General features: G+C 38.6%; 1 protein-coding gene across 1 annotated transcript in view; it reads left to right on the forward strand.

Moving 5' to 3' along the window:
• ESCO1 (establishment of sister chromatid cohesion N-acetyltransferase 1) overlaps nucleotides 1-18,454 on the forward strand; it is a 41,711-nt gene extending 23,257 nt beyond the window's left edge. Inside the window, exons 8-11 of the mRNA XM_074987343.1 lie at nucleotides 8,938-9,027; nucleotides 10,685-10,828; nucleotides 12,768-12,955; nucleotides 18,210-18,454. Coding sequence (XP_074843444.1) covers nucleotides 8,938-9,027; nucleotides 10,685-10,828; nucleotides 12,768-12,955; nucleotides 18,210-18,357 — 570 coding nt within the window. The 3' untranslated portion in view covers nucleotides 18,358-18,454. The remainder of the gene's footprint in view (nucleotides 1-8,937; nucleotides 9,028-10,684; nucleotides 10,829-12,767; nucleotides 12,956-18,209) is intronic.
• The last annotated feature ends 1,025 nt before the right edge of the window (nucleotides 18,455-19,479 follow it).

Consider the following 19,479-nt stretch of genomic DNA (forward strand, 5'->3'; position numbering starts at 1 on the left):
ATTTAGTGTATATGAAAAGATGTCTTCTAAGAGTCTAAACTTCTGTGGTCAAAGCAAATATTTTAGTCCATCTGAAGTCTCTTTGAAGATGCAAATACCATGATGAAACAGTCTTTCCCAGAAGCTTGTCCTGTGTGCCAGCACATGTGCACTCACTTTCTTGCTCATTCATTTCCCTGTCATCACCACCAGCCTTCTGGAGATAGGACATGGTTTGAAGAAATACCTACATTTCTCCTGGCTATAGGGCTAATTTTACTATTGAGAAGCAGATTGTTTGCTTGCTTTCACGTGTCCTCTTTCCAATGTCCAGACAACAGTTTTTATGAGAAGTCCACCCATAAGAAAGGCAAAATGCTGGAAGTCAGTCCCTGATTCTTATTGAGAGGCTTTATCTTTGCATCAACCTCCTGTTAATTGTCTGCTATGGTGCTTCTCAATTTCTTTTTCCATTTAGCACTATGGGGAAGGCACAGGCAATATATCAAGGTACCTCCTTCCCCTTCACTACCATTCACAAGTTTCATCCTGTGATGTCTCATTGTGAGACATGGGAACACTTGACGCATGAGAACCTGGCATCTAATATGTTGGGTGATCGACCCAGTTGCTGGACTTCAGAAGGAGGAAAAAGGTCTCACTTCTGCTCTCCCACCCGAAAGCTTCTTGCTTATTATTGAGGCAGGGTTATCTTTGCTGCTTTAAGCCTTCTTTCTCCTCCTGGCCTTCTGACCGTTGCAAAGGGTGGTTTATCTCTGTTAATCTACTTTTCTACTTTCCCCTTGTCATTTAGTTTATATCCTTTATTTTTTTTATTTAAAGGATCATCCACGCCACTGCTAATCAAATAACAAGCAGTCTTGTGTCACCTTTAGAGACTAACAAATTTATTAGGTCTTCAGCTTTTGTGGGTAAAACGCACTACCTCAGGTGTTCTACTGTTCATAGCTTCTCAAATAGTAGAAGAGGGAAATTGAATCACCCCCACACCCTTCATAGCTGCTGTCAAGATTCTGAATAAAAGCCGTGAAACTGATTAGTATCTTGCTAGTTCCATTCTACTGGGCCTTAGAGAAAACTAAACAGAGGCAGAGGAACCCTCTGCTCGTAGAGTAAAGATGCTAATGTTGCCTTGGTTCCTATTTTAAGGATTGTCTTTGCACCCAGAAGTGCTGGAAGCATTTTTCCACGAGACCCCGAATTCTGTAAATATTGATGGCTTTAAGTCAGAGGTGAGCAGATTTTGCCCCAGGGGCCATATCGGGCCGACCACGCATTTCTCTCTGGCCCTGCTCAACTGATTAACAGAGTGTGCATATTGACAAACAGCAGCATGTTTTCAGCTGTCTTCCCCACTCCACCTCCAACTTGCTGCCCCTTGTTCTGTCTGCAGCTGAGCTGCTCCTAGGATTCTCCCGCTAGTTGGAGAGAGAGAGAGAGAGTGGCTTCTGTCAGAAATTTACCCAGCAGTGCGCATGCGCACACATACAATCACTGTCACAGGTAACCAGTCTGTGCCACAGACACCAGTCACTGTCACAAATACAATGCAGCACCTACTCAACCTGTCATATTTGGTCTCTCTCACAGTTTCTCTTTCATACTCATACACTCTGTTGCTGTCTGTAGCCCCAGTCCTTCTGCCCCAGGCCAAATTAGTGGACTGGCCCTTCTGTGAAAATTACCCTCCCTTCCTTTACGTTTATTTCCTACTCCACTTCAAAAGGAAGACTTCTACTCATTACTCTTATATGAATTTTTAAAATCCATATTGTCTTGTTTTATGGACCAGAATACTTGCTTTTTTACTTCAAAATATAACTGTCTTCATATTTGCCTTATGGAACTGTAGTTTTTGTTGTCACCACTAACACAACTTTCATTTTGATGAGATTAAACCAACATTTTAATTTTTTAAAGTGCCTTTCAACTCTGTGTCTTGCTGACTTTTAGGGAGAGGTTTAAGTTATACATTTTCCAAAGATTTCATTATCCTAGATTAATATTGATCAGTGTTTTAGTTATTGTGTTCACAATTGCTGATTTTAGGCAATGCTGATAGCATTGTCTATTAATGTTGCCGGACATTTCCCATGATGAGGCTCTGTTTTCACTTGCTTTTAACTTTGCCAAACTTCAATTTGGGCTGAAATTTTCCAGGCTGATTGTCTGCTTCAGATTGACTATTTTATGGAAAACTTCTGCCGGAAGGCTTCAGCAGTTTTTGAGAAGAAAGCTGGGGGAAAATAAGTTGTTTTTGCTTACATTAAATTCGAGTGACCTTTTCTTCAAAAAGCTATAGTGCCACTGCTCTTTGAATATAGACTCAGAATTTGGCACAGAATGTAGCCGTAGTGTCAGGATTTTGATTTTTGCCATCCCTGTGAAGTTCTGCCTGAACGTCGCCACGTTACAAGAGTGTGAAAAATGGCAGCACAAGCATACTCGCTATGAGGTTCCTTAAATATCAGTAGCATCCTCTAGCTCCAAGCTGAGCAGGCCTTTTCTTGAAGCTCTGTGCTACTCGAGGCTGTGCTGAGTTTGGATCCAAGTGTCTGAACTGAGACCTCCACCTGTGCTCTGTGATACTTTCACTACTAGACTCAGGCAGTGTGGAGAAGAAAACTACCTAAAGCAAATGCAAAGTGGTTAGGAAAAGGAACTTTAAGGAGGGGGAAACGTGGGTGATGAGTTGGAGTGAGTAGAAGATTGACAACCAGTTGGAGGGGCCAAAGGGAGGGAGGAAGGGAACATAGAGCTGACAAGAAGCCAAGTGGTAGAGGAGAGAATTGGGACTTCATAGAAAAAGAATCTCGGACAAGGAACCAATGGTGAGGTAGGGATACTGGGAATTGAGAGCCTTTAGGGTTGGGAAGTATGGGCAGCAAGCAGTGGGAGTGACTGGAGGACAGATGGTAAAGAGGTAGATTGGCTATGGAGTGGCAAGGCTGGGGACAGACTTAAAATGCAGTGGGGAGGCTTGGTCTTGGACATGGAGTTTGGAGGGGTTAGCCTAGGATGTGCTGGGAACCAGAGATGGGGGAAGGCCAGACTGGAATAGGCACAGGTAGATAATATGGTAGAGAGGTGTCTGTTCCTACTAAAGCAGGGTGTCTGGATTGGAACTCTATATTCTAAAGACTTACTATTCTGTTGTCAGCATGTACCTGTGAAACCCTCTTTAAATCGTTCCATCCTCTTGTCTAGAGCCCTGTGGATATCTACAGCTTATTTTTGCAGATATGGATGCTGATACAGATTTTTTTTTATTTAGAACACTGAAGATTTGTGGGTATCTGCAGGTATCTGCATCCATGGATGTCACTACAGATATCTGCAGCTCATTTTTGCAGATAAAGATATGGACACAGATTTTGTATCTGTGCAGGGCTCCAAGGCTGTCAACCTGTCACACCAGTAACACAAAAGGTGTGGGTCTGTCTTGATTATTTAATATAAAGGTTCCATCCCTGATGATGATCAGTGGAGATGCTGATATGATGCCACAGGATAGAGTTTCTTTTTATTTGTCTTATTTTTAAAACAAAATCTGGGAAGATGTAAACACAGTTCTGCCACAGAGAGGTCGCCCTGTTAAGTCTGTGTCTACAGAAAACAAAAAAGCAGTTCTGTGCACTTTAAAGACTAACAAAATAATTCTTTAGGCAATGAGCTTTTGTGGGGTAGACTCAGTAGGTCTGTCTCACGAAAGCTCATCACCTAATAAATTATATTGTTAGTCTTTAAAGTGCTACAGAATTGCTTTTTTGTTGCATAATTCTATGTTAACATTATTAAGTTGGCAAAGTCAAGCACCCACAAGTTAGGAAATACGAGAATTGAAGTTTCACAAACTGCCTGAATTCAGTGATACCTGATACACTTTTTAGTTGTATGGTCAGATATTTTTCACATGAAGTTTGTGCTTAGTTACAGTAGCTGTGGCTTAGGCATGGCTGCATGTGAGGAGAATCAAAGGCTGGATAGTAAGCGTAAATCATTAGTAACCTTATTGCTGGGAATGTATCTTAGAACCAATGCTCATAATTCTTAAGGTCTCCAGGAGACAAGGAACAGAGTTACCTATTTGTAATGGCTATTGGCTTAAAGCATTTTTAACATCTTTTTTGAAATTTGGAAATAAATAGGATATTGCTATTGAAGATAAAACTAAACATCCACATTTATAAGACGGAGGTAAGCAGACATGCTTTATTTCTTAACCACTGAATCCTGGAGAATACATACTTAGTGCAGTATAAGACTTGCTGATATGTCAAATAGGATAACTTATGCTGTTTGACATCCCATTTCTTTTGCTCTTTTAAAAATGTCTTAATTTTAATATCTGATAATACTGTGTACTTATCACCTTTCATCCAAGAATCATGACGCATTCTACAATCAAAATCTCAACATCCTTTAAGAGGTAATACCTGCATTTTACAGGTGAGGGAGATGAAGGGAAGGGCAAGTTGTAACTTGTCCAACATCACATAGTTGGTGGCAGAGCTGGAAACTGGAATCCAAGTTACCCTATTTTGGTTCTGCGTTCTAAGCAATAGAGCCTGTGCCTTTGCCATCTTAACGAAGTGTCAAGAAGGCAATGTACAAAGGTTCATTGTTCAAATTAATTTCAGAAAGACATTCTTGATCATGCCTTTAACAGGAAAAGTACTTGTGGAGTTGTTTACCAGAATTAAACAGTATTAAGTGTCATATTTCATCCACGACTAAATATTTTCAGGAAGAATCAGAGTACATCATCTATTTTTGATGGTAAATTTTGGGGAACCTATTTATGTAGACAAGTCAGGATCATCTGGCACATCAAACAATTTCTGGAATCTTCTTGTTGCATTTGAAGTTTATACAAACTCAGGAAACTTGGGAAATTTAAAGTTAATCTGTGATACTTTGAAGACGCTCATGTGCTTTAAAGGCAAGTCTATGTAAGAGAATTTTAGCATTGCAGATGCTTGCTGTGCTGGTAACTCCACTTATATACCCACGCAAGTGATTAAAAGCACACGAGAGTTGCTAGCACCATTGAAATTGCTCTTGCTTGGAGCAAAGGTCACAATTGTATCTTGTATTATTGCTTTTCACCTTAATAGTGCTGGTTTAAACAAAATAGTGCCCTAAAGCCACAACATTGCAATTTTCCCCGTACAGTGCCACAATGCTGCAGTTGCTTTAGCAACTGCTCTGTAATATGCAGTGTTTCCTGTGCTTTTGCATACTTTCTTATCTCTGAATATTAACGTCTATAGTTTATGTATACAAGGTTTTTCTGTTTTATTAAAACACAATGTAAACCATTTCAAAAAATAGAACTTTTTGTGTAATAATGATTCCATCTTAAGTTATACAAATTATTTTTCCATTATATATTTTAGGGTTCAAACTAAAAAAAATTAACCTATGGTATGCTACCTCTTAATCTGTGGACTGCTACTGTCTCTCAGATCACTTCTTAAGGACCTGTGCTGAGAATTACAGACTATTTACCCACCAGGCACTAGTGTTGCAGTTGTTGGAAGGAAGTGCTGGTTTGGGCACAACAATTAATTTATATTTGCCCCTTTTCAAATTATAGTTGAAATGTTGTTATAATTTTTGATATTGCGGTTTTTTAGAATCCCTAAAGGTTACATGTCTTACAATATGCTGTGATCATGCCATTTTCCATGATCATGCAGAACATAAGCATGTTGGAAGGCATATCAGAAGAAGTTTCTATGTCTTACAGGCATTAATATTAAAATTAGATGTGAGTTTTTTCATTGCAGAGAGACCTTGTATTAAAATAAAATTAAGTAAACTTTGGGCTTGACAAAACAGATGACTTGAAATAATGTAAATAAAAATTAGAGAAGAAAAGCAAACTTATTATGGCTCTGCAGTAGAAAATTACAAAATGTATTTGCATCTGTAGATATGTTAACTTTTGTCCTTTTTTGTAGGAGAGCATAACTACTTGCTTTAATTTTAATGTGTCTTTTTGTGTGTTCTACTGATTAGTTCAAGGACTCCTCTAGAGCCCCCAGTGATACAAAATGCCTTGCAATTTGATCTTATAAGCCCTTTTTCACTTAATTATATTTTAATGTGGGTGTCTGTAGGTGTGGTTTCTTTAAAGGAAAATATACCCTCAAAATTCTTCAATGATACTGTCTTTCCGATTAAATATCTGCAAATTATAACCAATACAGTTTGATTGTTGCTGATGTTACTCACTCTCTCTCTTTCTCTCTTTCTCTCTCACTTCTACATATACTGGACGTTTTAATCTGAGAATAATACCCATACCATGATAACGTTTGGTGTGTTTTTTTATCAATGGTATATAAACAACAATAGCAATACTGACAAGATATTTGTTTAAACCTATTAACTGCAAAAATCAAAATGGGGATATATGTTTTGTTTTTTAATTTGCTTTCTACCCTATACTGTAAAATCAAATCAATTCTGAATCTTTTGTTGAATACTCACGAAAGGCATGGCAAAACTTTTTAGAATATATATTTTCAGCCTTAATTGAGCTTTTTGTGGTTGAATTCTAAGCATCTGTAGATATGTTGCCTTTCTCCTTTTTGGAAATTTAATGTTGGCAGTGCCAAAAACAGAATCACTCTCTTGTGCCTAAAATAGAATCAGTTCCTTTTTAAAAAAAAAAAAAAAAAAAAAAAAAAAAAAAAAAAAATCAGAAAATGAGAGAGAGGCTAGAATCCAATCTTTTTAAACAATCCTTGAAATATTTGGAGGAAGCTTAAGTTGTCCTGCATTATTTAATGACTGCTGATTTTATTGCATTCTTCACTGTACAATAAATCCTTGAAATGCATGATTTCAAGATGCACTTAACTCGCATTAATGCGAGTTAAGCGCAACTCAAAATCCCGCTCTCCTCGTGCGGCTCAGCCTGTCCCTGGTCCCTTTCAAAAGGAACTCCAGGTGCTCCTGCTGCTTCCTTGGCTGCAGAACATGCGTTCCACTGAGGAAAAAAGTGACCCCCCAACTTCAGTGAAATTCCAGTTATGTGAGGGTGTGTGGGAACACAGCCCTTACATAAATCCAGGCACTACTGTAGATTAGATTCCAGCTACTAAAATATTACTTAAAAGCAGAGCAGTAATGGCAGAATCAGGCAACATGAAATTGTATATTCCCTCTCCTCTAATAGTTAAACACATTACGTATTTGGATTTAGCTGTTGAGAAGTAAGTTTTCATATTTCTTTTCTACTTTGTCAAATTTTCATTTTGATGAAAAATAATTAACTAGTTATTTGGAATACCTTATGATTTGTACCAAAAATATAAGGCTGCATCTTTGTGTTGGGATACCAGCACTCTGGATGCTGTTACGATAGGATTCTCAGTCACATTACTGAAGCCATATCAATGACATACTCAATCGAGAGTAGGTGATGGAAGCTGTGAGAGACTGAAGTGGGGGGGGATACAAAAAAAAAAGATGGTGGCTTAATCCCTTATTCATTATTGTCTGTTAGAGTATATGTTGCTGTAGTTGGAAATCAAGTGCAGCCACGTGCTGCGCTTCTACTACGCTAGTGTGATGATACTGCTGTTTGTGCCACAGCAGCAGATTTTCACCATCATTATATTGCCTGCCCCTTTCTGTTAGTATTCAGTGCTATCACGGAGAGGGGAAGAGAAAGGATTGAAACTAAATTTGTGCATGGCATCCTTGTGATACTAGTGCTCACCAGTAGCATCATGGAGGAACAGCGTGATCCCTCTTGTGCCAGTTTTCACTGCTGGCATCAAGTGAAACTCTCTGACATTTTGTTTCTAAAAGTTTGATTTTTAACATCTCGTTCAGGAAAGAATGGCTGAAAGTATCAAGATGATAAGAAATGAACTAGACTTAATCTTTATGACACTTTCCCTATTTTGGATTGTGTCAAATCGACTTGTTTTGTATTTTTGTCAGCTAACATTTTACTGAAGCTGGATGGTTCGTGTCTTTGAGAAAATTGTACCATCTGTATTAGTTCTTCAAAAGCTTTTTACATAAAAGTGCTTTGTGTGAGACTTACAGGTCAGCTAGTTAAGTGTTCCTTATTTCTTTTGTATTTGATATTTTCAGAAGCCCGTCAAAGCAATTCAATTTCTGGATCCGTCCCATCTTACTAGATTTAAGTGGCTTTTTTGTTTTTTTCCATGCAGGTACTGCTCATTAATCACCATGAGTGTGGCTCTGAAGAAGAATTAATTACCTCTATTTTTTTGAGTATGTTTAACTTCAGATACACACAACGTAGCCTCCTTCCCCATTAGATACTTAGAAGGTAGTTATAATACTTTTTATAGTCTCCTTCTTGTGGCTTTGATAGTTATGATCAATAACAAAGAACCCTGTTCCTTGAGTTTTGGGCAAGTGCATGCCAATCAGTTCATTTAAAACCTCCTGGAGGTCTTTCGCATGCTAGAGCTTTAAAACTGAGTGTGTATTTGTGGAGGTAACCATGTTAAATAATTTTTTAAAAATAAAACTTAATTTATTTCCATTTTTGGACTCTGGAAAATATATTTCTTGTAGGTTGGGGAAATCAGTTATAGTTGAGTGAGTTTGTTAATCCTGATTAAATTTAGCTTGAACAACAATTTTGCTAAAATAAAATAAAAATCATCCATTTGGAAATTTTAAAATAAAAGTTTCATGAGTTGTGGCTTGAGATGGTTGATTTACGATACATTTCATTGAATGAGACTTCATTAAGCTTATTGTGTGGATAAATAAGGATGGCTGATCTGGTTGTTTACCAGCGAAACTATCAGTAATTAGTTATCACATAATTTTTGTACAGGCTGACTATACATCTAGATAAATTGAAATCTATGTCACTTTTCTGTTTGTAAGAGGATTATCTTGTACACAGAATAGATACATGTTTGTTTTACTTAGGGATGGAAGAAAGAGAGAATTTTGGCTGAATATCCTGATGGCAAGATAATAATGGTTCTTCCTGATGATCCAAAATATGCACTTAAAAAGGTACATTGAATGATTTAATTTTTTATAATGTATTCTGCATAATTTTTGGTAAGGACAATGAGGAGGTTAAATTTATTTCACTATAAACTAACTTTTTTTTTATGAAGTCTTTTCTTTGAAGCCATAATTATGAGAACACTTCATTGCAAGCTTAGAATTATTACCTCCACGTACTCCTCAACTGCGCCAAGTCCAATCTTGGCACCTCATAATAATTCAGCCCTATGTGTTCATCCTATGCTTGATGAAGCCCCTGTTCATGACACTAGGAGTGGAGTGTTATTGATTCATAGCATAAACAACTGAAGAGGGAAAGTTGTTACAAGAAATTGCATTATTTGTTTTTTCTTCCAAGAAAGTATAAATTCTCATTAGCGCTTGATATGCAATTTGGTATGTGTTACAGACTCTTTGATTTCAGCTTGAGTTTTCATATGGAACCACTGACAAATTCAGCCAATGAAAGTAGCCGTTGCTTTCGAAATACCAGAAGAGAAGACAAATACCAGAAGACATTTGTAAAATCTAGCCTTTTTAATACTAGGTTTAAAATATGCTGAAATACATATTATAAGAATGCAGACTGACATGAATTTAGTTGTTTTTCAGATAAATAAATCCAAGAGAAATTAAAAGCTGAAATTAATTATAACTTACTATAAAAATCTTCCCGTATCAACTTCTACTGCTTTTTTTCTTTATCATTTTCTACAAAATTTTCTAATACCTGTACACTCGCCATTTTACAAATGTCATGAGTACTGAAGTTTGGTGATCTGAGCAACGATTAGAAATTTATTTCAATGTAGCTATGTCTTCGAAGGGGGCGTGGTAATTAGGTTGATTGGAGAATACTGATGAAGTGCTGTGATGAATATGCAGCACTTCATTAGGCTAATTCTCCTCCACAGCAACTTCAAAGTGTCAAAATTTTGGGGAGTAAGGGCACTTTGAAGTGCACGTGGCTACATCTCGTGCCAGCACTTAGAAATTTGGATGAGAAACTAGAATTGACATTACCTTTTTGAAAGTTATTCTTTAACTGTAGTCTTGACAGAATGTCTTGGGTTAGATTAAAAATTGTGTGTACATATTAGATAAAGTATTTGAATTTTTGATGGTGCTATTATTGTTATTCGAAGAATGTAGTCAGCTCAAAATTGCTGTCTTTGTGTTCTTACTGCTAATACATTCCTGCTATTCACATTCACCTTTGAGAGGTGTGTGTTATTTTTCTGCATTTAAAATTTTTCATCAAAACTTAGGACTAGAAAGTTTTAATGTAGCTTGATTCAGATATTTACTGGCCTGGTCCACTGTTTAGCTTTAGGAAAGTTTGCACTTAATTTTAGGGATTGTTTCCTGGCCTTAAAGACATGGACAGAATTTAACTTGAAGTTTGAAACTACTGGAAGTATGCCAAAAGAAATGTCTAATTTAATATTTACAGTTACTCATTCTTTAAACGGTCCATATATTGATATTCCATATATTATATCTAGAATAATCTTTCAAACTTCTGGAAAAAAACCCACTTCCAATCTGTTTAATTTGTCTAGAACTGTTAGCTTCCCATAGTCATGTAGCATTTCTTGTTGGGTTGTATAGTTACATATAACTGTTTCACTACATGGTAATTTTAATTTTATTTTGACAGGTTGAAGAAATTAGAGAGATGGTGGACAATGACCTGGGATTCCAACAGGCTCCACTCAAGTGCTATTCTAGAACAAAGACACTTCTCTTTATTTCTAATGACAAAAAAGTGGCTGGTTGTTTAATTGCAGAACATATCCAGTCGGTAAGTGATCAAATTCCAGAGGGTTGAGCTTTGGAGAGTCAGTGTTGAATGGCCAGTGGTGTATTTTTAGGCATTCAGAAGCTACATGGGTAGGTAAAAATTGAGCTCTGACCATTAATGGCTAATATGATCCCATTTTTAAGGTGGTCAATTTTATTTGTGACAGCTAAACTTAGGGATTCTAGCATGTATTGGAAATTCCAGCTCTTACCAGTCTCTGTACTATGCCAGATGGTCCTAGAGTTAGAGGTGGTCCTCTGGAGACCAAGTATCAGCGAGAGAGCTGTGTTTAGTATATGTCTTTGACAACAACAAGAAGTCCTGTGGCACCTTATAGATGAAGCCGATCTTTACCCATGAAAGCTTATGCTCCGAAGTATCTGTTAGTCTATAAGGTGCCACAGGACTTCTTGTTGTTTTCTGGGGACAAAGTATTCACAAGCGTTATTTTAAAAAAAGCAAAAAAAACCCACTAAGGTAATCTTCATTAGACAGGTGAAGAGTTTTCCATTATGGACATTTCCAAACTGTAGTTATTTGTGTCTCCATATACTTAAGCACTGATATTACAGACTTGTCCACCATCCTGTAGTACTTTATGGGAGCCTTAGGGTGTCTCTATTGGCACAAAGAACAAAACAAGAAAAATCTAAAAAAGTTAATTTCTTAAGGTAGCAATTAAAGTGCATTCTGTTCACTATCACATTCAATTGAAGAGCTAACCCAAAGAAACACCATACTTGAAATCTTATACTTTTGAATCTTCTATTCTAGTTGTGAAATCAAGGGGATCGAAACTAAACGAAAAAGTTAATGTAAAAATAGCTACACTGCCTCAGACCAGTGGTCAGGATACTTCTGACAATGTCCTGTCTTCTAACTATGGTTGGTGTCAATGCATCAGAGGGAATTAGCAGAACATGGCTATTATGAAGTCATCCAGCCCCCGTTTCTGCTAGTTGAGGGACACTTGGGCTACGTCTACATTAGAGTGATTTGTCAACAGAAGTTACCTTATTTGGTGGGTGATGGCCATGGCTGCACCATGCCCCAACCCACCCCCAATGGGGACCCTGAATCTGTGGTGGGAAGGGATCTCGAGGCTACTGCCACTGCTCAGTGTCCTGCTCCCCCACAGGCTTGCAGCCTTCCACCGCCTCCCTGGACTAATGCCTGCCCCCCCACCCCCCACCGACTCTCCGAAGCCTCCTCCCCACTGTATATAGTTTATAGCTTCTTCCTCATTGTAAATAGTTTTTGTGTGTTTATTGTCATATCACATTTCTATTTTTTATAAGTGAACAAATTATTTGAACACTACCCCTGTGTCCCTCTTTATTGGGGAGGGTTTGAGGGGGTAAGATAGCAGAATGAGGGGTTGTGGTGGGGAGAGAGTAGGGCTGTGGGCCCAAGGCTGAGGGGCCCTGGAGAGGGTTATTGGGGACCATGAGAGAAGCTCTCCCTTAGGGCCTTCTGGATCCACTGCCCATCGTGATGGGCCTGGAAGACCAGCGTTGCGCCCAGCTGCTCATAGCCATGGCCAACATCCATCCCCCACCTGGGGATGAAGGTCTAGTTCTTCTTCCCCAAAATGTCATGAAGAGCAGAACAGGCAGCCACTGCTTTGGGGATCATTGTGCTCCCCAACATCCAGCCAGGTCAGGAGGCACCTAAAATGTGCCTTGAGGCAGCCAAAGGCACACTCAACTTAGCTCTGTGTCCACTTGAGTTGGGCATTAAACAGTTCCTGGCTTGGGTCCAGGTGGATGGTGTATGGCCTCATGAGCCAAGGCATGAAGGGGGGGGAGGCAGTGTCCCCCGCGATGGACGATGTGTAACTGAAGTGTGTGGTAACAGCAGAGTGTATTGTCTTGTACAAGCATTGCTCACATATTGTGGAGTTATCTATCATGCTGTTAAAGTTTGATGTTCTCTGCAGGGCTATAGAGTTATAGAAGAGAAGATTCCAGAAGCTAGCTCAGAAAATGAGAAAATCATATTTGAACGGCAAAAAGCCTGGTGCTGCTCAACTTCTCCTGAGCCTGCTATCTGTGGGATTAGTCGAATCTGGGTGTTCAGTATGATGCGTCGGAAGAGAATCGCTTCTCGGATGATAGAGTGTCTTAGGTAATATTTTAAAAAACATTTTAGTGAATTGGGGCTAGGTCTTTGACTTAAAGTTGACGCTTGTTGTTTAACAACCTTTCTGGTTTTATTTACGATCTTTTCAGTGGGTTTGTAAATACAGAATCATAGAAGAGTAGGACTGGAAGGGACCTTGAGAGGCCATCAAGTCCAGCCCCCTGCCCTCACGGCAGGACCAAGCACTTTCTAGACCTTCCCTGAAAGCCATCTATCTAACCTCTTCTTAAATATCTCCAGTGATGAAGATTCTACCACCTCCCTTGGCAATTCGTTCCAGTGTTTGATCACCCTGACAGTTAGGAACTTTTTCCTAATGTCCAACCTGAACCTCTCCTGCTGCAATTTTAAGTCCATTGCCTTTTGTTCTATCCTCAGAGGCAAGGAAGAACAAGTTCCCTCCCTCTGCCTTATGACACCCTTTTAGATACCTGAAAACTGCTATCATGTCCCTCCTCAATCTTCTCTTTTCCAAAGTAAACAAGCCCAGTTCTTTCAGCCTTTCTTCATAGGTCATGTTCTCTAGACCTTTGATGGTTCTCATTGCTCTCCTCTGGACCCTCTCCAATTTCTCCACATCCTTCCTGAACTGCAGTGCCCAGAACTGGACACAATACTCCAGCTGAGGCCTAACCAGCGCAGACTAGAGTGGGAGAATGACTTCTCGTGTCTTGTTCACAACACACCTGTTAATGCATCCTAGAATCATGTTTGCTTTTTTTGCAACAGCATCACTGTTGACTCATATTTAGCTTGTGGTCCACTATAACCCCTAGATTCCTTTCTGCTGTACTCCTTCCTAGGCAGTCCTTTCCCATTCTGTATGTGTGACACTGATTGCTCCTTCCTAAGTGGAGCACTTTGCATTTGTCCTTATTAAACTTCATCCTCTTTACCTCAGCCCATTTCTCCAGTTTATCCAGATCCTTTTGAATTATGACCCTATCCTCCAAAGAAGTTGCAACCCCTCCCAGCTTGGTATCATCTGCAAACTTAATAAGTGTACTTTTGATGTCAATATCTAAATCGTTAATGAAGATATTGAACAGAACCGGTCCTAAAACAGATCCCTGCGGAACCCCACTAGTTATACTTTTCCAGCAGGATTGAAAACCATTAATAACTACTCTCTGGGTACGGTTATCCAGCCAGTTGTTCACCCACCTTATAGTAGCCCCATCTAAATTGTATTTGCGTAGTTTATTGATAAGTATATTATGTGAGACCGTGTCAAATGCTTTACTGAAGTCTAGGTATACCACATCCACCACTTCTCCCTTATCCACAAGGCTCGTTATTCCATCAAAGAAAGCTATTAGATTGGTTTGACATGATCTGTTTTTAACAAAACCATGCTGGCTGTTCCCTATCACCTTACCACCTTCCAAATGCTTGCAGATGATTTCTTTAATTACCTGCTTCATTATCTTTCCTGGCACAGAAGTTAAGCTGACTGGCCTGTAGTTTCCCGGGTTATTCTTGTTCCCCTTTTTATAAATGGGTACTATATTTGCCCTTTTCCAGTCTTCTGGAATCTCTCCCATCTCCCACGATTTTCCAAAAATGATTGCTAAAGGCTCAGATACCTCTTCTGTCAGCTCCTTGAGGATTCTAGGATGCATTTCATCAGGCCCTGGTGATTTGCAGACATCTAATTTTTCTAAGTAAATTTTAATTTGTTCTTTTCATATTTCAACTTCTAAACCCACCCCTTTTTCACTAGCATTCTCTATGTCAGGCATTCCTTCAGATTTCTCAGTGAAGACCGAAACAAAGAAATCATTAAACATCTCTGCCATTTCCAAATTCCCTGTTGCTGTTTCTCCCTCCTCACTGACCAATGGCCCTACCCTCTCCTTGGTCTTCCTCGTGCTACCAATGTATTTGTAAAAAGCCTTCTTGTTTCCCTTTATGCTTGTAGCTAGTTTGAGCTCATTTTGTGCCTTAGCCTTTCTAATCTTGCTCCTGCATGCTCGTGTTGTTTGCCTATATTCGTCCTTTGTAATTTGTCCTAGTTTCCATTTCTTATACGATTCCTTTTTTATTTTGAGATCATGCAAGATCTCCTGGTTAAGCCAGGGCGGTCTTATGCCATGTTTTCTATCTTTCCTACGCATCGGGATAGCTATAAACCTAAAATTGAATGCTGTGCTCAGTTTTACTAGGACTTTTAACAATTTCATTATTCTCATAGGGCTTACCTACCCTAAAACCTTTTGTTTGAATACCTTTGTAAAGAGGCTAGCTATGTCAGGATGTTGTCCACAATAAACTAGTCAAAGTGGATAAGGGATAAAATCTTCAAAAGTGCCTAAGTGACATGAAAAAAATGGGAGCTGAACTCTCTTGAAAACTGTGCCCTAAGGCACATTGGCTATGTGTTCACTATATAGAGTTTTGTCAGCAGTAAATCAACAGAATATGGCACTTCTGTTGACAGCCTTCTGACTCTCCCCCATGAGGCAGAATGCCTTTCTTGACAGAATCTGTTGACAGATAAGTCGTGTGGATGCTCTGGGGGGCCCTCTAGCAACAGACAGGGCTTCTGGGTCACCAGGCGCCCTGTCTGGTGCACTTCTGGTCAGCCGTTGTTTCAAGCTCTCTGACAGAGCAGATGGCTTTTTCGATCCACTTTGCTGCCTGGCTGAAATCTGACAGATGTTTCGTCAAAAGATATCTTCTGACAGTAACTTCTGTCAACATATGGCTGGAGTGTTCTACGTTTGTGTGTTCTGCCATTGTGTTCTGCATTTGTTTCCTGATCTATTTTACATAGCCTGGATTTTTGGAAGTAGTTAAAAGGAACAGTAATAGACACAAAAATACACTGCTTCCTACTGCAGTCTTCTTACTTGCCTACACTTCTCTTTAAGTAATAGTCTTTAACATTAGTCTGAATCTGTTGGTTTTGCCCCATTCAGCTCCATTTGAGCCTTACAGTAGATTTTAGTTTCCATGGAGCTAGGCTACAAATAGCATCAAGTCTATCTTCAGGTGAATTCCTACATTTGATAATATGTCTTTAATTCTATTTTCAGACACCCTGTGCCTTTAAATCCTTTTGCAGTTGGCTCTTCTCTGATGTAAATATCGGACAAATCTAAAAGATAAAGCATCAGAAAATGCTGTTTGTAATTCCTTGTCCAGACCTACATTGAAAGGGGCTTTACTTTTTCTGCTCCCAGATAGAAAGTCTGGTAGAGAGAAAGATGTCTCTAACTGGTTCCAGGGTGAGTGGAGATCTGAGTTCAACAACCATTTCACAGCAACCTGACATTAGCGTTGTGTAGAATGATGACTCCTTATGACTGAACCAGCATTTCCAGGAGTAAGCTTCTTTGTGTGGGGGCCCACCACAGCTTTATGTAGCAGGTTCCCCATAGGCATAGGCAGTTGCAATGTCCCCCCCATTGGAAGAAGGTTTTAGTTCTATGGACACTAGTTCCTCCGTCCCTAATTTAGGGATGCACTCTGTTGAACTAGGGCAGTTTTCCTTCTTGGCCCAGCACCTGAAATTTTTGCTCCTCTTAACTTAGAAAGAAAAATAATGGTGCAGAGATCTCAGAGACAGTCTTTTAAAAACAAAGTAGTTCTGAATTGCAGAAATAACTAGTTCTGAATTATTTTTAGATTTTTTTTTTTTTTTGAGACCATCTTCCCTGTTCGGTGACATAAGCAAAATGAGGAGATGCTGGAGACAGAAAGCAGCAGAAACCCGCTATAAATGATTCTCTTCCGAGTCCAATAAGGAATTTTTCCTCCATTTTATGTACAAGCTTACTGAATCAAAATTTTCCTTCTTTAAAAACGGGTCTCCCACTGGAAAGAGCCCAGCTGACTAGATCCTGATCCAGAATAATAGCACTATCCTCAGCAGGCCTTGAGTTCAACATGGGTACCTGTTCCACTAGTCTTTCTAGCTTCAATAGACTCCTTCTCAGCAAATATTTTATCCAAAACAATTGAGATGAAAATCAGTGTAAGACCTCTAGGCTCCTCCATAGATTCTTTGCTTAAATGCTGTAGTGAGAAAGTAACAGAGCACTTTCCTTCAGAGTAAAGTTCACTTGGCAGCCGCATATCTTGGGTATTCATGAGGTGTTTTTTTTAACACACACAGACAGACAGAGAGAAAATGTAGATTTCATGGTACACACAGACTGGCAAAAAATATTGATCAAAATTCACAAATGAAAATAAAAAAAGTGGCGTGAGAACTTAGAATTTAAGGATATTTGCTCTATATTTTGTCAGTTGATGTTTTAATGGTTTATAAAGCTTTAGCTTTTTGAATTTCAATATTTACTGTAACTAAATAATTATCTGACTTCCCTCCATTTCCTGCAGTGTTGAAATTCAAATAGATGTTAAATATTCTTTTCTATTTTTGATATCCATCAAAATAATAAAAGTATTTTAAAAAAAAAAAAAAGCCAAGTGTAGCTATGACCTAGCTGTTGGGAAAGGGGTAGGTTGGAATATGTGTGGGGAATATCCTCTAGCCTCTGACACCTCTATTGAATCAACCCAAGAGGTATTAATTTAATGGGAAATATGCAAGGCAGGCACCTGGAAGCCAGCTTACTTGCTAAAAACTAAAAAGATGTACAAGATTCCTATAGTGTCTTTAGCAGGAAAGTATTTCAGATAGTGCTGTCATGAGAGATACTGAAGAACAGTCTGAGATCAACATCTTGAAATCATTTTCTTAAGCTCCAGATTCCCTCTGTGAAAGACCGAGCAATCAGTAGATGTGAATATGAAAAGTTGGAGGAGATGGGCTTTTTTAAAATCCTGGGTTGGATGGAAGCTTGCTTCATTTGTTTTATGTAACTTATCCTCCCTATTCCCTTTTTAAAAATTTGGAATCTCAAAGACTGTTTTAATTGGGTTATGCAGAGAGGGCTGGTGGGGGGGAGTTGTTGGCTACGAAATAGACTTTATTCTGCAGTACACATGCATATATTGCATGTGCCCCATAAAGGATGAATTCTGTTTGAAATGCTTGATATATACATTAAAACATATTAGGGAAGCTGATTTGGTTGACTGTTGGGTAAAGCTGTTCAACGCTGAGCCAAGTGCTTGCTGTGTCTGGTACTGCCACTAAAGCTCTATAGAGAGTGGAAAACCTATTAGAAGGGTCAACTGCCTTGAAGAAAGGGAACTGTCAAAATACAAAAATATATTTTCACATTATCACTTCATGAAAATAACCCATTTCACTTTTTTTAAACAGGGGTAATTTTATATATGGCTCATACTTGAAGAAAGAAGAAATTGCTTTCTCTGACCCCACTCCTGATGGAAAACTCTTTGCAACCCAGTACTGTGGCACTGGCCAGTTCCTGGTATATAACTTTGTCAATGGACAGTATCATACTTAGTGCAATTCCTTAAGCAACAGGTACTGGGAGACACATGTTAACAAGTAATGATGGAGTGTAGACCCTGACCAGGAGCTAGGGCCATTTTTTTTTATTACAGCAAACTCAGGACTGGTAACAACTAAAAGGTTGTACTATTTTATTAAAAATTGTAAATTGTGCAGTAATAGGCTTATTTGTTTTTTAAAGAAGATATTTTGTTATCTTTTAAAGAAGGTTATGATGTATTTTTATCTATAATTAGTCATGTTTACATGCAGCAGATATTGTTCATAGTGGACTGTAAACTAATGCAAAAACTATGGTCTCACTGAGTACATACTGAAGTTCTTAATATGGTGATATACCAGTGTTACTGGGCACTGTAATCTGTAGTACTTTACCAGTTCTAGATGGTTAGTAAGACACTTAAAAGATCATTTATCAAAATTTAAAATTGTGCTCAATTACAACTTAGATAACAGAAGTATTACAGTGCACTATTTGTAAGTGATAGATTTGACAGTTTAATTTCATGGTGGTTCTACCATGCATCAGTATAAGTCACAGATGGAATTGCCTTTCTCAGTTATATGCAGAATAAAGTTACACATTTTGCAGAGGGGATATTTAGCACTAGTTTGTGAAAAATGCATTTGCAAAATTATAAACTGGTGTATGCTGCACCTTTCTTCAAAAATGCTGAACTGGGTATATGCCTTTATTAGTGGACTTCACTCTGTATCTCCTTTATAAAACCCTCCACTTTAAAAGGGTTATATGGTGAAAAACTGCTGTGGCCTTTCTCCACCTGTATATAATGTAGATTTCAAAATAAAGTTCTTGTTAGCTTTTTTTTCTTCGAGGATGCTAACAGACTGATGTAGTCATCTTTGGTGTTTGTTCTTGCATGTGAAACGTTCAGTAGTGGTCTATTAACATCCAAAGGAAAATTCCTGATTCAAAACCATCTTCAACACAACAAAGCCTCACCTTTCCTAGGGGATAGTTCTCTATGCTATAATTCACTTTTGGAGCTGATACTGTAGAAGTAACAGTGGTGGTCTAATATCTGTGCTACAGAATTTGCAGGGGCAGGGGAGAGGAGGGTTAATTTAACCTTGACGTCCTCTTTAGGTTTTG

The sequence above is a fragment of the Carettochelys insculpta genome, chromosome 2 (assembly GCF_033958435.1).
Source record: "Carettochelys insculpta isolate YL-2023 chromosome 2, ASM3395843v1, whole genome shotgun sequence".
Classification (NCBI taxonomy): Eukaryota; Metazoa; Chordata; order Testudines; family Carettochelyidae; genus Carettochelys; species Carettochelys insculpta.